Source organism: Microtus pennsylvanicus, chromosome 1 (assembly GCF_037038515.1).
Source record: "Microtus pennsylvanicus isolate mMicPen1 chromosome 1, mMicPen1.hap1, whole genome shotgun sequence".
Classification (NCBI taxonomy): domain Eukaryota; kingdom Metazoa; phylum Chordata; class Mammalia; order Rodentia; family Cricetidae; genus Microtus; species Microtus pennsylvanicus.
In genome coordinates this window covers 66,270,783-66,294,805 of record NC_134579.1, presented here as the reverse complement: position 1 = coordinate 66,294,805, position 24,023 = coordinate 66,270,783, and the positions used below count along the sequence as shown (strand labels likewise).

The window sequence follows — 24,023 nt, the reverse complement described above, 5'->3', positions numbered from 1 at the left end:
TTCGTTGCTACCTCATAACTGTAGTTTTGTTACTGCTTGTGAATCATAATGCCAATATTCCTAGAGGTTTTTCCAAAGGGGTCAAGACCCACAGTTAAGAACTGATGATATAGATGGTTCTAAGACTCAGTTATTAGTCTAATAATATAAATATTTGCTTTTCTTTCTCAAAACAGGGAGTCACTGGGTGTCCCAGCCTGTTTTGGATCTCACTCTGTGAATCTGACTGAACTCGAAATCAGGAGGCAGAGAGATCCATCTGCCTCCTGAGTGCTAGGATTAAAGGTATGCCGTACCACCACCCAACCTATTAAACTTATTTATTTATACTATAAATCTTAATGGTCTCCTTAACCCAGTTACTGGGATGTGTTCAAGCTGGATGTGACAGTCTCATGGCTATTTCTGTATATCTCTACAAGACAGGAAGGCACATGATACTCGCGTTTTAAATGGGAACCACTTGATTCAATTCCTGATCAAATATTTCCTAATTACAAACAGTGAGAACTAGGTAAACACTTCCATAAATAATGCCTCCAAAGAGATACACCGACTCTCAAATTTTGTCCAGCTTGGGAACCCTAAGGGACAGAATCAAACTGCACACAGACCACAACAGTATGGGATTTGTTGTGCTTTGGTCTGCAGGGATGAGAAGTGTCCCAGAGCCGGGTATATGCTGCACACGGGCACTACCATCATCGTGTGCCCTGAAGCCTTCACTCACTTTTTTATTTATCTATTTTTGTAGATGTATACATGCATGTATGTATGTGTATTTCTGTCTGTCTGTCTATTTAATTATTTCCTTCTTGTGTTTTTACTTTGAGCCAGGGTCTCACAAAGTTGTACAGGCTAAATTGGAACATATTTTGTAGCTCAGGCAAGCCTTTAATTTGCCATTTTTCTGCTTCAGCCTCTCTAGTAGCTAGAATTATATGCCTGTACCTCGAGGTCTAGACAAATATCAGTCAGTCTACATTTTATTTATTCATTTTTAGTGTTTGTGTGTACACGCGTGCGTGTGTGTGGTGCTTACACATGAGTGTGCCACCGCATGAGTGTGGGTGCCAGAAGACAATCCTCAGGAGTATGTTCTCTTCTTCTATCCTGACGTTCTAGAGATCAAACTCAGGTCAACAGACTTGCCTAGCATCTCATCTACCACGCCCCCCCCCAATATAATTCTTAAGAGGGAAAATACAAAATCAAGAAAAGCCAAAGCAACAAGAATTAGTATTCACAAAAAGCAAAACTTTTTTTTTGTCACCCCACACTAGTGAATGCTTATACTACCATAACACCTCATGCTGTGTTAAACAGGTTCTTATGTCTACTCCCTCTGTGGGAGATTCCCCAATAAATAAACAGCCATTCTGACGTGTAAGTGGTCCGGGGGTGGGGGAGTCTCATGTAGAATAAGTGTAGAATAAGGCAATTTGCTTCCTTAACAAGCCCAAATCAACTCTGTTGTGGCTGTCCCAATCTGGCACTTGGCAGTCATGGAGGCCACTTACAGATGCCACATCCTGTTCCTTCTACAACATCCACTTTCCTTTGTCTAATCAATCATCAGCAACAATTTAATATGTTAAACTATGTTTATTTTACAGAATGATACTCCCTGGTGTCACATCTCCTCCATGAAATTCTCCATAAATTTCACTGCAAAACTCCTGGGAGGTTTTTCTGTTCGTTGTCTTACTGTCTCGCTTTATAGTTTCCTATGCTCCCTTCACACCCAGGGAGCCACTAAAAACTGCTTACCCAGGTTACCAATGACCTCCACGAGACCTGGTTGATAAACCGGCCTGGGTCTGCATATTACTTCTGTCTCTGTGTCTTGGGAGCCAGTCAGTCATTTCTTCCCAACACTTCTTTTCTGTGTCTCCTGAATTTTCTCCATCCTCTAGTTACCCACTGTGTCTTTTTGGAAAGATTTTGTCCCAGCACTCGGGAGGCAGAGGCAGGCGGATCTCTGTGAGTTCGAGACCAGCCTGGTCTACAGAGCTAGTTCCAGGACAGGCTCCAAAGCCACAGAGAAACCCTGTCTCGAAAAAAAAAAAAAAAAAAAAAAAAAAAAAAGGAAAGATTTTGTTTCTGGTGGTTGAATATAGGGGTACCAATGTTTATGCCCCAATGTCATATCTTTCAACCCTAATCCTAAGTGGAATAAATGTAGCTCTCTAATCCAAAATACCACCTATATAATGATGAACTACACACTCTTTTCCCCGTCCTAACTTCTAAATTTCAGAATTGAAGTTTTCTCCAATGTCTCTAATCTGAATCAAATTCAACACATTCATAATAGACTATCCTGGCTGTTACTGCATGGTGTTAGTCTATTTTCACTAGAATAAAAGATGCCATTCTTCAGCTAACACTGAAGCCTAACTATTTGGGTCAACTTTGATTCTTCTCTGCTTCTCATGTCGCATTGCTAATCAGTTATCAAATTCTGTCAGTTCTGTTCTAAACACATCCTAACTCAGATCACACACCACCACCTTGTACAGTTCAGTTTGTTCTAGGGACTTCACCATGGAGTCTGTAATAATGAACAAAACCGTCTCCCTACCACTGGCCATTTTCAGACTGCGGTGACAGAGACCCATTTAAGACACAAATGGCTTATTGTGGCCTTATTCAAAACCTTCAGTGATAAATCCTGGTACCTCACAGTCCTCAAAATAAATTCAAAAGTGCTTGCCACAGCCCATGCGATCACAACTAATCTTTCCTCCTATCCCGCTTCTTTGCTTTGCTCATCCGCACTGCTTCGTGCTCCCTGGGGAATATGCTCAGCTTTCCCCTCCTCTTGCTGTTTCTTACAATGGGAGCAGGTTTTCGCAACACATCTGTCGGCTTGCTCCCCTCCTGCCTTTGCTCTTTCCCTCAGAAAAGGCCATCTATCTGGAAAGTTCTTCTTTTCACTGACTATTCCCTTAATGCACTTATTGCTCTTTATAGAACTTAGTACCAACCAACGTTATCATACATGCATGGTTGTTTACTTATTTATTGCTTTACTTCTGCACTAGAAAGTAGGTTCTCAAAATAGACATCACTTTGCTCAAAACCGAACCCCTACAATTAGAATAATAGTACTTGGGGAAAGAAGTAGGCCATCAATAAATGAATAGACATGAACGGGAGAAGAAGAACATCATGAGCCTGCAGCACACACTCCTTCTTGACTCTGGCCCTGATGCACCCCCCCCCCTTTAAATAAAATGCTTGTTTTCTTATCGTTTTCTATACCAAGTGGGTGACCATAATTCTTTAATGTAACTCAGGTACCATCTGTTTTCAATATTTACCCTCTCTGGCTGCCAACACACATGCACACACACACACACACACACACACACACACACACACACCACACACACACATGCATGTGCTATATCCACCACCATTACATTCAGAGAAACTGCCATTGTTATTTGCCTCTAGAGTAAGTTGTTTACTTATTTATTATCTTTAGGACTTAAGTTTTTTTTTGTAGGATGTTTGTTTTGTTTTGGATTTGTACATTGCCATATTACGACCTCCTTAAAGCATGCATTGATCTACCCCCTTCTAGGCACAAATGCTAATACACAGTAGGAAACACATGATGTATATACGTTAAATTGCTAGTAGACATGAGTTTCCACTAGTTCCTTTTGTGTCTTGTGTTTTATTTTTTTTTGTCGTTGCTGTTAGTTGTTGCTATTCATGAATGGGTTATCACACCTAAAAGGAATACAAACTCTCAATAATGTAAGTTGGTCTGGATATTAGAGTTCATTTCCACATACAATGTAGTTTCTAGTTGTTAGTGCAAGAATTTAAAGTGAATTTGAGTCGACAAGACTCCTTAACTTTTGTCATGTTATCCCACGTTATGCTGTAGAACAAAAATGTTCTGTTATTTGATGGAATAGCGTTCTCTTCAAACAGCTGCACAATAAAATAGTAAGGTGGACTTTGCTTATTTGTAAGCAACCAGATTCCACAAAAACCCACTCTGTACCAAAGAAGTCACTTGTGGGCAACTAGTCACTCTATCAAGGTGAAGTCTCCCAAAAGTAGTCTAATGAAAGGAGGGATAAACATGATCCCTTTATAAATGAGGACCATGATTTTCAGACAACTAAGATGCACTGCTTCCCTACATTGAGGAAATGGAAGAATAAAGTTTCACTCAGCTCTTAGTCTCCAGACATGATTACAAGAAGGGTCATAAGCCTGCATTCAAAAATCACGTTCCATACATAAATGCGGGGCTTTGCACATCCATTCAAACTTGCCAGACCTCACCGACACCCCCCCATTAAAAGAGGTTGCCCATTCCCACAGTTGATGCTGGCACTCAAACATTACAATTCACTGAATTTTCAATCACTCACACTCTCAATGTAACATAATACGTGGTCCTTCCTCATTACCATTACAAGGTTACAACCCAAACATTGTCTTTGTTGGCTAACACTTGTGCTATGTATGCACCGACAGGAGAGTGCATTGAAACTGCTGGAGATTACCCTCATAGAGGAGTCTCAGGAGGTAGGTAGAACAATCAGGACAAATGCTAGCTTACTTCCAATGAACGCCTTAGAATGCCAACCTGGTTTGAGCTAGCTGGCTATTTTCAATTAGAAGAAATTCACTGAGGATATCCAGGTGGCTTAAACTCACAGCTGAACTCATTGGTCATTCTCAGAGACACGTTTCCTTATTTTTTTCCTTTCCAACCCAGAGGCTTTTGCTTCAGTCTCAAGTGCTCACTCTAGCCCCATGCCAACCAAAAATCATCCCTTGCCAATTTAAAAGGTGGGATAGCAATGTGCATTAATTTGCAATTTCAGGAAGAGGGTAAGGAGGGTGAAATACACAGTAAAAGTGAAAAGGAATTAGATGCAATCCCTTCAGAGTTGCTCTTGTGGGAAAGGTGGTATACTAAATCCACCTATTCAAATCCATTCTAGAAAAAAAGCTGAAGCTCTATCTCTGGGATATATTAAATACATAAATACATAGAGTGGACAGTTATAGAGATCATAGGAGTACTATGTAAGGGGCATGAAAATAGAAGCCAGATACAGGTTCTAATGAATTTAATTCTTTCAGTAATGTTTGAACTCTTCATCAAAATAAGGAATAAAGATGATCTAAAGCTATCAACATGTTTATTCTTTTTGTGAAGTTTTATTATATTATCCATTGATCACATTTTAAGTCTAAAAAAAATTGTCACATATCCCCTCCGCTGTTTCCAGTATCGTGCACACCATTTCTTCTTGAGGTCATGGAATCCACAAGTATTGTAGATTGGAAAACAAAATCATAATGACTATTCCGCTAAGGCTACTTAGCTTCGTGTTAACTACTAGAAGATTCTGTCTAGTGAGGAAAACAAGTTAGTCAATCAGCTCAATAAACTGAACACATGCAAACAATCACAAGGACCAGAGTAATTGTCAAAGAAGATAACAAAAAAGTGAAAGTACCAAGGGAAAAGTTGCCCCTGCTGGGCACTCGACTGTCTCTCTTCTAGAATAAAGGCAAAGCTGACTAAGACTAACTTGTTTGTTTTGGTTTTTTGTTTGTTTGTTTGTTTGTTTGGGAGTTTTGATTTTTCTTTTTTTTTCAGTAAGGATCAGCTATACTAAACATACTTTCTGACTTATCAAAACATATATCCTTTCACAGTGGGGTTAATGCAGGCCCACTACGTAGCGTATGGTGTGGACTTTAATATTGCTGACTGCGAAATACAAATGAATAAAGTGTTATTCTAAAATGACTTTGGTTTTTTCCAAATGTTTTCCAATGTAATCATCTATGAGTGTAAGCTTCTTCCAATTTGATAAACACCTCTTGATAGGTTCTAAATCTCATGCTCTGGGGGAGAGATCACAGCATCTACCTGGTGATGACCAATGTTGTGTTTTGAGAGGATCTCCCTTTTTTTTTTTTATTGATAAAAGAATAAAGGAAAAAAAAACAAATTTCCACCTCCTCCCAGCCTCCCCTTTCCCTCCCCCTCCTCCCACTCTTCTCCCCCTCCTCCCACCCCTCTCCCCTTCTCCCCACTCCTCTCCCCCTCCCTCTCCAGTCCAAAGAGCAGTCAGGGTTCCCTGCCCTGTGGTAAGTCCTAGGTCCTCCCCCCTCCGTCCATATCTAGGAAGGTGAACATCCAAACTGGCTAGGCTCCCACCAAGCCAGCAGATTGCGTAGGATCAAAACTGCGTGCCATTGTCCTTGGCGTCTCATCAGCCCTCATTGTTCGTCATGATCAGAGAGTTCAGTTTTATCCCATGCTTTTTTTGGTAATAGTCCAGCTGGCCTTGGTGAGCTCCCAGTAGATCAAGGATCTCCCTTTTTGAAGCTCTCTAACCATACATGAGTCATTTTCTTTTTTACTCTTTGTTCTCAGAGCTCCTGCTTCTACCAACTTGTGGATGATCCCTCCAAGATGTCAGATATTCTGTTCAACACTTGAATGTATTCTGAGGTAAATCCGTTTTTGAATTTTTTAATTTCCACTAATACTGCTCTGTTTCAAAATTTCTTGTTTCTTTTTCTTGGAAGATCTGTGTTGCTTGTCCAAAGGGCATGAGAGAAGAATGTTCTAGGAAGACCCCAGCAGACAAGGCTTCTCTCCAGTCTATTCAGAGAAAAAGAAGGTAGAAGGTACTATGCTCCATGACATACTTCTAGCATCTGGTACTTCAAATGGAAGGATGCAAAGACTTAGGAATGTGCCGTACCTAGTATGATTGCTTTTCTTAATCTTGTCGTGGGAGTGAGTATGCCTTGGATGACATAGCGCTAGTCACAGGCACCTTCAACAAGAAAAGCCATGGCCCTTGGAGCAGCAGTAGGGATAATTTCTCTCAGGAGTGGAAATCTGCCTACTTGCCGAGGGGGACAATGAATATTCACCATGCAGAGACAGAACATCATTAAAGAGAAGTGGCTGGGAAGCTCACCCTGCTGGAACAGCAAGCTTTCTGTGGTAGCAAAAGACTTGCCTGTATACTTCCATGAGCTTGCTGTACACAAGACTTTCTCAGGAATCATGTTCAGAGTGGTAGAGCTGGAGGAGGTGTCACATTTACAGGCAAAGCTTTCAGTATGTGCATATATGAAAGAGTTCAACATTGAGTATCATGGAATATTAAAAATAAGTCATGCATCAAGGGCAACTAATGTTTCTACTATGATGCTAATTCCCCAAACCCCATTATTCAAAGTCACATAAAGTCACTCAAATTATCTTTATAGGTGAATCATTCCCAATGTCATTTTATTTTATTCTCCTGTTTTGTTGTTGCTGTTGTTGAGACTGGACCACAATCTGTATCCCAAAAGAACCTGGAGTTTATTATGTAGCCCAGGATGTTTTCAAATTCATAGCAATTCTTCTGCTGTAGCCTCTGAGTGCGAGGGTTATAAGCACGGGCTGCACCTGGTCTTAATGCCATTTTATAACTGTCTCTACCAACAAATTCAAATTTGGGATTTTTCTTTATTTTTGAGACTACTATGGTGATAGTTTAACAGAGATACACAGGAACTGTGACAAATTAAATTGACTAAATATAAGCAGTCGTGGATTTTTATAAAAGCAAGGGCCCATCTTGATATGGCAAAGTTCGACATACCAATCGAAATTATAAACACATTCAAAGATTTAATACTTTTATAGTTCTTTACTTTAGTCAATAGAAGGAATAATTCAGAATAAATCATATATATATATATATATATATATATATATATATATATATCACTCACCACGTATCTTATGACACTGGGAAGGGCAGACAATGAGAATAACAGTAGCATGAAAAGTTCTGTACTGACCACAAGGCCAGAAGAGTACAGATGTAAATCTTGTAGACAAAGCATGAGGTCTTCTGGGCTGACAGGAAGGAATATCATTAGGCCCTGCTTCACATTGGTGCTCCAAAATGACAAGTAAGTCCCCCAGAGCCACATCGCCTGTGACAGCTGGGCCAAAGCCTTTCCTTGAAGTTCACAAAATAAGTCTCCCACTGTCTTCCAAGAGTATGTTTTGAGAACCACTTGGTGGCCCTGAGGCCACAAGCTACACATCTTACTGGGTCAATTCTTCTCCATGATCTTGCGAGTTTCTTCCATTCTCCCTCCATTTCTTCTTAATGGGCAAAATACATCCACAAAGGAGCTCTCTTTCCCTCAGTTCCTGCCATTCACATCCCTCACAAAATAGTTTCCTTTTTCTTAACCCTTCTTGAGAATAGATCCATAGGTCTTCTACTTTGATTCCTACAATTGCTCCTTTAAACTGTGCTCTGTTGTGTTTAAACATAGGCAAGCATCAATGACTTATACAGCATCCCAATTGGTAGAGTAGCTAGTCCTCCTCAAAAGTTACACCTGAGCTAGGCAGTGGTGGCACACACCTTTAATTCCAGCACTTGGGAGACAGAGGCAGGTAGAGCTCTGCAAGTTCGAGGCCAGCCTGGTCTACAAGAACAGTTCTGGGACAACTAGAACTGTTATACAGAGAAACCCGGCCTCAATAAGAAAATTACAGCAGAAATTTGAATTATCTTGTACCCATCGCTCCTTAGGCTTCTCTTCTGCTTGCTTCTGTCCTTTTGTACTCTATATGGGCTTATTTTTTATTTAGCCTCTCTCCATTCATAACCATAGTATCTAAGGGGCTTAGGGAACAAGAAGAGAACAGAACCTCAGGCAATTTTTTTAAGAAAAAAACTATCTTATTTTCTTATATGTTCTAACAGCAAAGATTTAAAATGTGCTCTATGTTCCCTTTAACATTAGGAGAAATAAGAAAAATAATATAAACACAATCAAAGGTGTTCCACAGCAAAGAATAGAAGCTAAAGGTCAGGGAATCGGGAAACACGCAGTCCAATTCCTAGGGCCTAGCAGGAAAAGTGAAGGCAACCCAAGAGTGGGTCCAAGTCAAAGGAAGATTGGTCTGTCTGATAATTACCTTTCCCCCTCCTCTAAGACTGCATCTAAAAAGCTGTTCATCCCTAGTTATTGGGTACTAAGGGCATCCTGTTTCCAATAAATGAGGTATCAACACCCAAAGTTGATTGTATTTTTTTTACTAAAAATACAATATTTTTAATTGTCAGATTTTTATGACACACACATACATATGAATGTATATATATACATATATATGGAGCATATGTGCTCTTTATAGGTGACAGAAACCATATGGAGCACTACATATCAGAATGAAGGTGTGGGAAGCTGCCACCCTACAGGAGGTAGTAGGTGGGTCAATGGATAGATGATAAGCAGATAAATAGATGAACAGATGGGTAAGACAGAATATACACACAAAGAAAGAGATTCGTTAAATTTACTATGCTACCTAAATGAACACTGTGCAACTGTTCAACTCATTTTAAAGAAGTATTTTAATATGAAGAACACTGGTGATATAACATCATATTTTAAAAACTTAGAGAAGATAACACCTACACAGCTCACTTAACATGGAGAAGTCAAGCTAGTGTCTAAATAGAGCCTTCAGTCCTATTGACTAGTGTTCATGGTGCTGGAGCATACTCCACATGCTACCGAAGGAGGATGAAAACCCCAAACCAGCTACAAGCTCTTTGCTCTACAGTGATGACTTCCCTGCAGGATGCAATAGTACAATAGTGGCACAAAGCTCATGGGAGTAATAAACCTCTATGTAACTGGATTTAAGGCCTGTACCATGAGATGGAACCCATCCCCAACACTGCTCAGGGACCAAGACCATGAGACTAGATAGCCCATGGACCTGGGGGAAAACCAAGTACTACTCTTCTGCTAAAGGAGCATAACAACAAAAAGACTCCTGATGACATTCTGCTATATTCATATATCAGTGCCGTGCTCTGTCACCATCAGAAAAGCTTTCTCCTGCAGTAGATGGGAACAAATACAGAGGAATGCAGGTAGACAACATGCAAAGATAAAAACCTTGGAACACTCGGTCCTAAATGGGGTGCCTCCACCACATCCCTCCCTTCAGAGCTCAGGGAGGGACCTGGGAAAGTTGGGGGACAGGAAACTGTATTCAGAATATCTAATATGAAAAAAATGTTTAATAAAACAACCTAGAAAACATTTTAAAAGTACAGACTAGTCTATAATGTAATACTATTATATAATGGAACAAAAGGGTATTGAACAAGTTAGAAGTTATTTGAGGTGGGCTCATAGAAAGTTTTTATATTTGTTTAGGTTGTAGGTGTTTTTTTTTTAGGTCATTAGAATTAACCTGTCAAGTTTAAAGGTTTTAAGGAAGAAGTTCTTATTTTCATTTATGACACTCAGGCCTTTAGAACATTGTAAGAAAAATGTACCTCTATGGAATAACTAGAAATTAAAATTGAGAATAGGTAACAATGACTTTCCCCTCGTTTTCATGTACTAGACTAGAAAGTCAGCCCAACAAGGAGTTATCTCATATCCTCCATCATGAGTAAAACTGAGAGTTCTACTTTGTCAGCAACAAGAAAAAAGTTGGCTACAAGAACATCTCACCCAAAATGACATGATAAAAGTATTTAGGGAATAATAAAGAATTTATTGCATGTGTGCCACAGAGCAGTTCCACAGCAGAGGCTTGCTGCATCTTAAAACTCAAATAACAAAATAAAAATATACTTCCATGCATATAGTATAAAGGACAAGAAACTGAGGTCAACAAATATTTTAAAATAAGATTAAACTCACATCCTATCAGGCGACACACTATTTTAAAGATACACATATTACATCACAGAGAAGAAACAACTAGTAGAAGGCTTAGAGGAAAATACCATGTGACTGGCAGGAGTGTAGGCCCTGGAAGATGTGCCAACTCCTCCCTCCCCACCCCTGAGACTACTCATGTTCTGGAAAGTTGCACACTGTAGAAGCTAACATTGATCCTCCCATAGTCTCCACTTGAATCTCAGTCTAAGAAACAAGGGTTCCTGCCTTTTCCAAGGTGCTATAATGCGACACTGTGCCCTCCTAGCCAGTTCATTCTTTGGCAAGGCAGGAAACCTTCTCAATGATCAGGGAAGGGAGGGAGCCATGCAGCAATGTGAGTCACCCGGTTATGCATCACCTTTGTGTGGGTCGTCCTGCCCATGCGATGCACACTTTCTGGGCATCTGGCTGGGCTTCTACACATGCCTTTGTAGGTACATACTGAGTCCAAGATCTCTCTTATCACTACTGAAACTCCAGAGAAATGAGAGGGATCTCCTCTGCGCTCTGGTGAGGTGGATGACACACTAAGATTTTCCTTAGGAAAAAATCTCATAGGTTTGTGCTTAATGATTCTGCAGCCTCCTGGGAGGTAATCCAAGATGAGACAAATACATATAATAGCATCTACTGAACAGCGTTATCTACCTCTTTAGTTGTTTTGAACTCAAGATTAAACACAGGAGAGAAATAAACGTTATTACTCATATTCTTACCTCAGCCCATAGCACACAAAGATTTCTATGCAAAAATACTTCCCAAGGCAAAATCTAAAGGCATAGAAAGAGAATATTGGATAAATACTCAATAACAATTGTTCTAAAGTTACGTTTAGGACCACCTTATGAAAACCCCACATCCGTTAGTGCTTTCAATATATACATATATTTTAAATATATACTTACTTTTTTAAAGTGCAAGTGATACACAGTTTCTCAACTCTGATTATTAGGCAAACAAATTCCTATTCATATCTTTAAGAAAAGCCTTGAAATACAAAAAAGAAAACCTCAAAAAGGGACATAGACGTCTCCTTTGCTATGACTTCCAAAGACCATTATGACCAGCTTTCTCTAAGAACTTCTTGGAAAACAATTTCAGATAATTTAGTGTGCTTATTACCACATTTAGAGTAATTGTTTAACTTTATAAGAAAAAGCTGAATGCAACAACCCTTCTGCACTAACATCTGTGAAGACTCATGTAGAGACTGAAAGAGGTTCTGTCAAAATATTGATATTATGAGGTTTTAACCTATGGAGTCTTTCCATGGTCAATGTTTTCTGCTAAGAACAAAAGCTATATAATATGAAAATTATACTACCAGGCTTTAACTTTAAAGGAAACACATCATAAGGTACAAAGCAATTCTTCCATCTGTCCCATCACTCTCCAAAGGTGACACTAGCAATACTGATATTGCTAATTATGTATTCCCCCCCCCACACACACACACACAGAGAGAGAGAGAGGCTTTATAGAGGTAAGGTTGTTAAAGTTGCTCGTAAAAGTTTAAAATTTGTGGAATAGATATGTTTGTTCATGTCTGTAATCCCAGTATTTGGGAGGCTGAGGCAGGAAGGGTGCCATGGAGCAAAGGCCAGCATAAGCTAAATAGTGAATCCCAGGCCGTCCTGGGCTACAGAGTAAGATCCTGTCTCAAAATTATTTTTTTCAAGATGAAAGAAAGAAAGGTACATAGATAGATAAATCTTCCCCGGGAAAGGCCTAATGTTCTAGTTTGTATCACGTATCTATGAAAGATCCGCTGCCCTGCCAATCTCATGAGGAGATTCCTAAGTAACAGTCATGAGAAATGTTCCTATTACTCAGCTTCCATACTGTAGCAGATTCAGAAAAGACAACACCAACCTCTTGTGCCCTCTCTCATCGCCTCTTTGATCCCCACACTGCTTGTGAATATTGGACTGTTGTCGCCTAAGCCTAGACTTTGACTGCCCACATTCCCGACGGCGATTCATCTCCTGACCTCCGTCTTTGTGTGGCTAGAACAACTGACACACCTGCTGTCCTTATGTGTTGGGTACAGAATCCTAGGAAAGGAGAGAGCCACTATGACTTTGAGAATGGTTTCCTCTCTACGACTGTGCTCTCCACGTACGAGATCCTGGGGTCAAGGTCAGCCGCCAAGCTAACATGGACAGTCACTTCTCGAGCTCTTCCAAGTTAAGCAAATAATTAGTGCTTTAGAAAGCGGTGCAGCTAGCACCAACCCCTCTCCCCTCAAAGAGGAGGAGATTCATTTTGTGCCGCTAAGTTTTATTTAAAGACCGTGCAATCGCATCCCAGCTGGCTTCATTGAAGCAACAACGTGGGCAATCAGTGACACCAACTGCAATGCCTTCGTTTCTATAAACAGTAATGAGTGGAGGGGGTAAGATGGTACTAGAAGCTTATGTATAAACAAGAAAAATCATTTCGGCAAGACAGATTGTCTGGGCAGATTCGCAGCCTCTCTGATTGGGCATCGGAGGAGCCCGAGATGTCCAGTATTTAATGGCATTAGAAGAGATGCTGTGACAATGACATTCAGAACGCTGTGTAGTGAAAATAGCACGGCACAAACACTGCAATTGTAGGCACTGAGCTGAACAAAGCGGACAAGTAAAGCACTGTGTAAAACATTCCACGGAAATCCAGGGAGCAGATCTGTAAGTATTCCCCAGATGTCCCCCTCTGGTGCCGCAGACTGGAATTTGTACCTCTGTAAGAAGCTGATATAGTTCCTCTGGCTATGGATAAATAGACATGTTGATGTGTGGTCAGATGCAAGATATAAATAATTAGGAAGAATATCTGACCATGGGCACTGCTAAGTTAAATTGAGGTGTAGGTCAATTGCTTTCATAAAAGTAATATTTCTTAAGTACTTTTAAGGGAGTGTGGAGATGTTACCCCCTGCCCCTTGAATCACAGCTGTTATTTTGCATACCCTAGCACTTCCTTTTTAATTCTTAGGGGCTTTCCAAACTCAAGGAGATTGACATGAATCCTGAGCCAAATGGGCTTTTCTTCCCTTGATGTGGTCCTTACCATTAAATCTTACAAAGCTTGGGTAGAACGAAACAAGCAAAGGCTCCCACGTACTTTACTGGGGCATTTATTTCATCCTTTGTTGTATCATGTACTTTGTTTTCATGTATATCTCTTCCTGCTGGGTCTCTATGAACTTCTCATCTACTGTGTACCTGAGATTTTTTTTTTTTTTTGCTGAACTGAATTACCAAAACAGATATGTCTGAAGGCATAACATGCATAAATTTCTACCCTTGGGAAGAGGATGGCAGGAAAAAAGGGAACAAAGCCTTTCGGAGAGAGATAATTGGATGATACAAGTATTCTAGGCTTCAGAAAAGGTCTGACTTGCTCCCTCTCTTCTGCTGTACTTAACACAGAGCCAGAAAGACAGAGTGAAGATCATGACCCAAATGAGAACAACACTGAGCCCGATTCCTTCCCCATGAAGAGCACCACCGGATTTCTTCCCAACGCACGTTGTCTGAGTGTACAAAACTAGGGAAGAAACACAGTGTTTATTTGCTGTTTCTTGTGCCTGCAAAACTACTATAACTGTGCCGTGGCTTTAAGCAACACAGTGAGTTCTTGCCTTTCCAGATATGATTGTGGGCATCTGATCTTCACATTTCTAGGTAAGCAAAAAAATAGCAACTCAATTCCTTTGAGACTAGACTTACAATGAAATCACACGTGTAAAAAGATAATCACAAAGTGTGGGGAACATCAGTGGAGAATTGGTACAGCGGTAAAGGAAGAGTGTTTCAGCCATGCTAAGAGCACCTGCTAGCATTCTGTAATAAAACAAAGCTTAGGAGTGTGGCATAATACTCTGATCAATAAAACACCACAAATGGATGTCCACAAGTATGTTCACTAAATACTACAGAAAATATCAGAAAGAAACTGGAGTGTGGAAGTCAACACATATGTTCTTTAAGTACTACAGAAGATATCGGGAAGAAATTGGAGAGCTTTGGCTGGGAAGGACCCTAACCCTGACTCCCTAAGATTACACTGACTGTTTTTGAAGAAGCACCGCTTGTCCTATCAATCAGAATAGGGCAGATAAGAAACTACCTTTTAAAGGAAATTGCTTACTAATGTGGCTTTAACGTCTGTCTCATTTCTATTAAACGGCCACCAGAGATCGTGTGGTGAGCTCTGTGAACAACAGAAACTCAAGGACACAGATTAATGGATTAACCAATACCCTGAACACCACCAATCACCAGCACCAGAAAAATAAATAAATAAACAAACAAATAAATAAATAAAGCTTGAAGTATGTTGTGTTCTAGGCTATTAGAGTTTCCATGCACCTGTATTACCTGCCCACATTTCATTAGCCAATACTAATCAAATGGGCACACTTAACTTCATGGGAATAGCATAAAGCTATCTGAAGTGGTTTAAATATGGAATGTTCCCACAGGCTCTAGTGTTGGAATACTTGGTTCCCAGTGGGTGCTGCTGTGTAGGGAAGTTTAGGAGGTGTGGCCTTGCAGGAGGAAGTATGTCCCTGGGGAAGGTCTTTGGGAGTTTGGAGCCTCCTGCTTGCATCTGAAGCTGTGAGCTCTCAACCCCTACTCCTGCCACAATGCCTGTTGCTCATATCTCCTTGCCACGACGGACTCTTAGCCATCTAGAGTCACAAATCAAAATCAACTCTTCTCCAAATCGCTTGCAGTGATGCTTTTCCTCACAACAGCAGAGGAGTTACTAAAACATCTGACAGCGTTCCTAGGAGGAGAACCCAAAGTGCGGACGGAAAGATGCTAATGGCAGCTCCACAGCGAGACAATGATAAACCTGGTTTCTTTGTTTTTTAAGAAATCAGACATCACAAGGACATCTCAACAAAGAAAATACGTAAATGACACACAAGCATACAAAAAGATATCCAATATGATATACTATTAGAGAATTTCAAATTAAAGCAAAGGGATAGGTATATAAAACTGCCAGAAATCCTACAAATACACAACAAAAAATTCAGTCAAAGATACAGAGCAAAAATAACTCATTCACTGATGGTGAGAGTGAAAAATGTCATAGCTACTGTTGACACTTCCTTAGAAAATCAAATTTGCCTTATTACATAATCCAACAATTGGTATTTGCCCAAATAGGTTGAAATTTTATGTTCACACAAAAGCAGTCCATTGATGCTTATAGCAACTTCATTCATTATTTCTCAAACATTTAAGTTACCAAAATGTCCTCTGACATGTGAATGAATAAATAAACTGTCATACATGTCAACAATGGGATATGCTTTAGAGCTAGGAAGAAATGAGCTGGCATGGCATGAAATAAAAATGGAAGAAATTTAAATATTTATTAAGTGAAAAAGTCACTTTCAAAAGGCTGCATACTATATTACTACAACAATATGATAGTCCAAGAAATGTAAAAGCATAAACAGAGTTTTTTAAAAGCAGTGATTTTTATCATTTAGGGGAGGTGAGTAGTTAGGGAACAGATTTTGAGGGGCAGTGAACACTCTGAGTTATACTATTATGGTAGAGATATGCCATTATCCAAACCTATGAAATGTATAAAACCAACAGAAAACACACAATGTCAGTGCGATTTCATGTATTGCCACAGTGGAGTCGCGCTGATAGGAGACACTGAGAGCAGAGGAGACCAGGCCCTTGTGAGGACTGGAGTTTACAAAACACCTCTTTACCTTCCTTTCAGTTTGGTTATGAATATACAACTGCTCTAGAAAGTGACATAAGGCTTAATACATAGACTTTCTTTAAAAAAAAGGGGGGGCAACAATAAACAACATCTTCTTGAGTTTTCTGACACTGACTTTGAAAATCTAATGTGAAATTTAAAAATTGAAAAGTAAAATCCATAAAAAACTATAAAGAACTATCCTCAAAAGGTAGATCTTTTTCATTCATTTCTTTAAAAAATTTGGTAGATGTTTTTTCATATGCTTATACGTGTGTGTGTGTGTGTGTGTGTGTGTGTGTGTGTGTGTGTGTGTTTTGCTGGACATACAATATCAAATCCTGATCCTCAGACAACCAGGCAAGCCCTCTACCACTGGGCTATACTGTCGGTCCATTAGACTTCCCAATAATTTTCTAAAGATTTCTAAAGAATTCAAAATATCCTCAAGCACAAAATAATTGTAATTTCCATTTTTCCTCATAGTCGGCATCTGTCCCTTTTACCTTTGATGAAAATACAAAGGGCTTAGAGGGCAACATGTTCAACAGATCTCTAATGTTGACCCTGGAAATAAGGCTCAGTGGGTAAAGGTGCTTGCTACACAAACATGAGAGTCTGAGTTAGGATCTCCAGAACCCATATAAAAACTGGATGCAGCGTATCTGTGATCTTGGCGCCCCCATGGAGAGACAGAAAGCTGGAGCCAGAGAATCCCTAGACGTTCATAGGCTAGTTAGCCCGCTATATACAATAGAAAAACAACAAAGATACCCCATCTTAAACAAGGGGCAAGGAAAGCAAGATTCACTGGATGCGAGGTTATCTTTTGACCTTGACATATAGGCCATGACATAGGAATGCCTGTATTCACACAAACACAAATGCAAGCCCACAGATACATAAACACATATTACAACACACACACATACACACAACAATTATTCGATGTTTTGAGTGAAGGTATCTTGATAGGAAATGAGCTTATGAACAATAACTGTATGGTAAACAAATATCATTTCACTGCCATGGAGGAAAATCAGAGCCTAGATACCCAAACCTGATGTACAGTGTTGGAGACAACTTGTGTGTGTACTCTTATCAGGCTCAATCGATGAGTTATGTTTGCCCAGGGTATTTGAATTCTATGTCAAGGAAACGAGATGTCCTTGTTGGGCTCCCTCTCTAGACATCTGCCAGGCTGGGAGGCCCCTCCCTTACTGCAGGTTGCAGAATAATCACAACCATCACTTCCATGTGGCCTTTCTAGAATACGTTAGTGGCTGCTAAATCAAGCAAACGTTCATACACACCTACCCTTACACTTACCTTACTCCTCCCGTGGAGACCAACTCCTAGCAGGGGCTTCCCTCTCAGGGGCCTAGGTGTTAGGACAGAATTTGCTCCTTTACAAAATCAGAATGGACCCTGGTGCAAGGAGAAGCCTGTAGCCCCAAGCTCATTGATGAGACAGCGCAACTTTTCCCTACCCATCAGCAGAGGGATGGGAGTAAGCATGGAAGCCATTGTTTTCATCACCACTCTTTTCCTTGCAAAAGCCCCACCTCTTCGTTTCGCTCTCTTTGAACTAAAGTCTTTTTTTAATTCATCAGTTTGATAGAAATGTCATATATATTCTCTGAACAGAGATGTTTAGACTTTCAAGTTTCCAATCTACCTTTTAATAGACTGGCTCCATATGCTTAAATTTTGCTTAATTTTGGCAAATAAGTAAAAGAACAAAACCCAAGTAACAAAAGAAGCTGAGAATTCAGCCTTGAGCAGCTGACTTTAGCATGTATTAAGATTGCCTTCCATGTATTGCTAGCATCTCCATCCTTCTGAAGTACAGTGGTAGACTTACTAAATTAGCATGATATCAATGTCTAATAAGACAGATGAAAGGCAAGAGTAATAAATGTCCCTAAAAAAGCTCAAAACCAGGGCTGGAGAGATGGCTCAGTGGTTAAGAGTACTGCCTGCTCTTCCAAAGGTCCCGAGTTCAATTCCCAGCAACCACATGGTGGCTCACAACCATCTGTAATGAGATCTGGTGTCCTCTTCTGGCCTGCAGACATACATGCAGACAGAACAGAACACTGTATACATAATAAGTAAGTAAATCTTTTAAAAAAAAGCTCAAAACCAATGGTTAATTGAAATTTTAGGCCCATATAAACAAAAATAAAATATTTACAGTTTTAAACAGCTTGAACATGTTAATATAATCTCTCTCTCTCTCTCTCGTTTTTTTTTTTGTTTTGTTTTGTTTTGTTTTTTGTTTTGTTTTTTTTTAAGACAGGGTTTTTCTGTGTAGCTCTGGCTGTCCTGGAACTCATTCAGCTCTTCCTGCCCTGGAACTCACTCTGCAGACCACGCTGGCCTCAAACTCGGGGAGATCCACCAGGCTCTGCCTCCTAAGTGCTGGGATTAAAGAGAATCTCTTAAACCATTGCAGTAAATCACATTCCATGCCCCTCGGGTATGAGCTCAGTTCCACCGCAATGAGAAATACCTAGAACAGAACTGTCGATGCGTGCCAACATTGTTCAAAACATTGACAAATTCCTTTCAGGCAAGATTTAGAAATTTACAGTGTTTCATAGCCTGGTTTCTATAAATTCACTTCATGAAAAGTTTCTGGTTTCTTTACCCCAATTTGCATGAGAACATTGGGCATATCAGTGTTACCTGCAGAATTGCTGTGAGGTTTTGCTAATGGCAGAAGCCATGGTAATGATACCAATTTAAAATAGAACACACTGACAATATCTAAACATATTATGCTAAGCATATTACACATGAAAGGTGAAAAGCCCTTAGAATGGGCACCTGATATACAAGAGTTCAATGAAATCTTTAGCTGCTATCAAATCATTTTATTCCAGCTATGATGTGTGCAATATGATCATGGTAATTTAGATCTGTACACAAATTGACAGCCAGGTTATGTTAGTTGCATACAAGCACAAACTAGAAAGAGTCATAATTTGAAGAAAGACTCTGCAGTTCTAGAAACACTCTTATCACAAATAGCTGTATATTAATTATTCTGTTTGGGAAAGACTTGGGTAAAGGTCTCTTCTTCCCTGTTTGGGCCTGTACCCTTTTACAAAAAAAAAAAAAAGAATGTTCTAGAGTGGCAGTTTCCCCAACCAAGTATTTGCCCCACTAAGTAAAATTACATGTACAAATAAGACACCACAGTTCTTACAGAACCACATGCTAAAAGCAGGTGAAGCTACAAGCAGAGGGACCAGGCAAGCGCTAACAGCATTTTCACATGTTAATTTTTCAGACAAAAGTCAAGACTTTTTAAAGTAGAGGGACTTAGGGAAACTGCCTCCCAACTGGATCTCTTGACTTGTAAGCCCCAGGCTTGCAGCAGCCCATGCTACCCAGTCACATGGATCGCCCTTTCCTTTTGCAGCTGTTACTATTTGGGAAAGGATCTCTGCCTGTTATCTGAAGATTTTACCTCATTTTATCTGAGAAAGTGCCTTGTTCAGTCATACACCATGCATACCTTGAATCACACACCTGGTAAGCTAAAGCCTTCATTAGAGTCTATTCACATTCTATGTAATGCGAACCAGGGGAACTGAGACGGTATTTGCATGCATCTCCAGAGGCTTCCTGGGTCAAGTACCATTAAGATGCAAGTCTTTACAGGAAAGCTTTTTAGTTGAGAAATGTGGATGATTCTTTCAACCCTCACAAATACGGTAGCAAAACAAAAAGACTCGCCAACCTCCTGAGTTACATAGAAGTAAAATATGAGATCACATTGCCAATTTCATTTCACAAGCATGCTCACAAATTTCACTTGGTTAAATTTTCTTGTTTCTTTAAAGCTATCTTCTAGTTTTATTTTTTGACTGGTGAGTAATTAGAAAGTATAAGTTTCAGAAAGTATGAATGAAGGTATATATATATATATATATGTATATATATCCAAAGATATATATATCTTCCCAAATATAATTTTCATAACTCTAGAACAGAGTGAAAATAGGTGTCATTACCAAGTGAATCAGATCCCCTAAAATAGCACGCAAAGTTTCAAACACAAAAGCTATTATAATGCTGCTGAATTTGTTAGTTATTTGGGGCTTGTGGATCAAAAATATATTCTTTACAGAGACACTCGTTTAAACATGATATGGTGCCTTTCCTGTCTCCTCACCCCCCACCTCTACACTTGAGAAAGCAACTGAAGAGCACAGAAACTGAATTAGCGCTTGCAAGATTAATCGATGATTGGTTTAGGAAGAACTTTCATCTTTTAAAAGAATCAGACAAAGGACCAGACCGACAGGAAGCACCACCCCATCTTGCAAGACTTCTGCAGAACAGAATGGCTTGTTTGCTCCTAGTTTGGTGCTGTTTTTTTTAAGTCATTAAGTATTTCAACATTTTTTTTCTCAATATCACAGTTTACACAAATGATCCGGGTATTTGGGGTTTTTGTTTTGTTTTGTTTTATATATATATTATATATATATACAATACATATTGTATATATATATAATATATATTTCCTTTCTTTAAGGGAGTAGATTGGCTAAGCCCCAGGCTACCCGAAATCCTGCTTTGGCACCAAGGACAGAAGTCGCTCCATCTCCGCGGAAAAGGTAATCCACCTAACCACCGCCAAAAGTCCACTTTCAGACAAAGCAAGAAAAATAAGATACCTGTCTGCCAGCCACCTGTTTAAAGTCCCCTCTGCGGCCGAATGCACCAGCAACTTCTCCGAAGAGACCCTGAACAACCGTAAGTCCCAGGCCGCCCTCGCAAGTCACAAGGAGCAGTGAGGCGCGAGGAAGTGTGGGAGCCGGTCGGTCCCTCCCGCTCCCCGCGTCCCGGACCCGCAGGCTCTGTCTCGGGTGCGGGGCGACGGCGCGGGTGACTTGAGGGCTACACACACTCACACACACGCGCACACGCGCACACACGCGCGCGCTCGGAAGCCGCGGGCCCTCTGGGCGCAGGGCTCCCGCGGAGGGCAGCCGGGGAGGGGACGACGGCTCACCGCTAGGGCTGTCGCTGGACCTCAGGCTCCTTCCACAGAGGCACTGCAGCATATGCACTCCTTTCTTCAGAGAAAGCGCAAGAATCTTCATGGAGAGACGCGCGCGGGGTCGGCCGGCTCCCCGCCCACCTCCGCTACTCCTGCGACCCGGCGGTGGCCTGTGCGGGGCGCCGGGGTCCCGAGCCCATGATACGTCCCGGAGCCTCGCCACTCGTTCGCCGGGCTGGGGCTCCGCCGGGGGCGGCCCTCCCGGGGGGCCCCGGACTCGGCCACGCCTCGGCGGGCTCCGCGCGACACTTTGGGACTTTCGGGAGGGCGGCCCCACTGCAGGCGGGAGCGCGGGCGCCACGGCGCGGAGGACGTCACCGTCGCCGCGGGTCGCGCCTCCTTCGGGTCCCGCGACCTGGGGCTCCGCTGCCTCGGGGTCCCCCGCTGCGGGTGGCTGGGGGCGTGGCGCGCGGCGTGGGAATCCGGCGGAAGGGAGCGCCCGCAGGAAGGACTGCACCCCGGAGGCCGCCGAGCGTCAGAAGCGACTCGGGGGACTGGGGGGCGGGGGACAGGGAAGCGGGGTGTGGCATGGAGAGAGCTTCGGGCGCGGGCGGTGAGAAAGTGAGCCCAGGCGGTCGCTGGGTGCTGATGTGGGGACCCGGACTCTTGGATTTCCTGGCTAGGGCTGTGACCTTGGGTAAGTCTTTTGCCACCTTGGGCACCTCTCCATAAATCTGGACTGGGAAAAGGGTGTGAAATGGGGGGAGGGGGTTGGCAGCTTCTGCTAGTCTCTTCCAGGCTCCTGGACATGTTTAGCATGGGCGCAAATGGGAAGACGAGCCTGACCGGAACACCAGAGTTGGAAAAGGAAAGGCACGTGAAGTAGAATCAGGCAGAACCAGCGAGTATTCTGGTACCTCTGCTCCTGCGAGAGTGCTCAGTTATCCTAGAGGGATCTGCTTGGTGTTAAAGGGCTCACGGTTCTCTACAACAGCTGCTTTGCGTCTGGCCCCTCACTTTCCAGAGTTCATCAATGTACTTTTGGAAATGGGATGAAAAACACTCAAATAGTGAAGTTCATGGGACTTCTATGTGTTCCTTCAAGGACAGCCGTCTTAGAGAACACGGATGCCGGTGACTAAGCCTGAATTCAAGTTTCTCTTTGTTGTGTGATCTTCAACACTAATTTTTTGGTGCTTCTGGGTTTTCATAGTTCATCGTTAGTGACCAGGTAGCTTGTGTACCCCTTGTCGTGGCTTAAGAATGCACTGGTTTAAGTATTACCATGTTAGCTGCCTCCTTCCCAGTGAAGGCCAATTTGCATACTATTATCTGCACAATCCAGGTGACTAGAAATTCAGTGGCTCCTCCAGGCAAATCATTGTGCTAAACCTGTTAGAAGTTTGTCCCTGACCCTGAGTCAGAAACATCTTGAACTCTTTCTGTCCACTGTCTCCAGGGCATCTAACACTACTTGACTTGTTTTTCCAGGAAGGAAGGAAGACTAAATGACTGTCATCACTTCCTCTCTCTTTACCTCCTCCGGGCTAAGGAACTGCCACTGATCTTCGTGTGCTCCCCAAAAGTTGAAATCAAGTTCCCCAGAATGTCCCTTTTCATTTCAAAGGCAGTAGAAGAAAAGTCAGAGCATGTGGAAGGACCTTTTGAGCCCTCTGTCCCTGTTGGTTCCATGCTCTCAGCTCCTTTCAGAAACCAGCTACAGACTAGGCTAGGCCATTTAGCATGGTTCCATGGCTCCCTTCCCAGTCTCCCACCAAGTCCTGGTCATTAACTTGGACAGAGCTCCATGGGCTTCAAGATCCTTGAAGATCTTGCTAAACTCCCTTCTCTGCCATCACCAAGATGGTTCTGAGGCCCCAAGACAACAAACAGCCATGGCCTTCCTCTTTCCCGTCTCTGCGGGAATTAGTAAGAAAATTGTCTCATCTGGGATTTTACCCATCGAGATTCCCCAAGGAGGGTGAGACAATTAACCAGAGGAAAACATCTAAAAATAGCCCTTGGTGCCATAGCAAAAGACAGCAAGTTTTCCGGTAGCGCCCTCCTGCTCTGGTACCCAAAGCCCAGAGCTCCTGCTTCAACCCTGCTTCAGTTTGAGAGTCATGGTCTTGCTCAATAAGGAGCAAATGAATCAACAGAATCATACCTTGCTTCTCAATGGAACTTGAGCAGAGTAAAATAGTCCATAGGTGAATTCGAAACACACCTGAGCTTGCGTCCAGACTTATGCTGAGCCTCTTTGCCTACCTGGCAAAGTTGTCACCAGAATTCAATGGACCGAGCCGCATGAACGTGTTTGAAGATTCTATTTAGTTTTTTGCAAGGTGAGGTGCCGCTGTCAGCTTTTCTGGATTCTAGGGCTAATGCAATGGCTCTATTATTGATAGCAGGAAGCGCTTAAGTGTGAATCTTCTGATTCCTCATTAAGCCTGTAGCTACACCCGCCTCCCCACACCCCCGTAGAAAGCAGGGCACTAAAGTC

The 24,023-nt window shown here is 41.6% G+C and overlaps 1 protein-coding gene across 2 annotated transcripts in view; it reads right to left on the bottom strand.

Moving 5' to 3' along the window:
* The window catches only part of Fgf12 (fibroblast growth factor 12), a 536,407-nt gene that overhangs the window by 335,132 nt on the left and 177,252 nt on the right, over positions 1-24,023 (bottom strand). Inside the window, exon 1 of one of the 2 annotated variants that reach the window (XM_075967626.1) lies at positions 21,533-21,956. The exons of the other annotated variant lie outside the window; for it this stretch is intronic. Coding sequence (XP_075823741.1) covers positions 21,533-21,623 — 91 coding nt within the window. The 5' untranslated portion in view covers positions 21,624-21,956. Of the gene's footprint in view, positions 1-21,532; positions 21,957-24,023 lie in introns of those variants that run through there. 2 annotated transcript variants of the gene reach the window in all.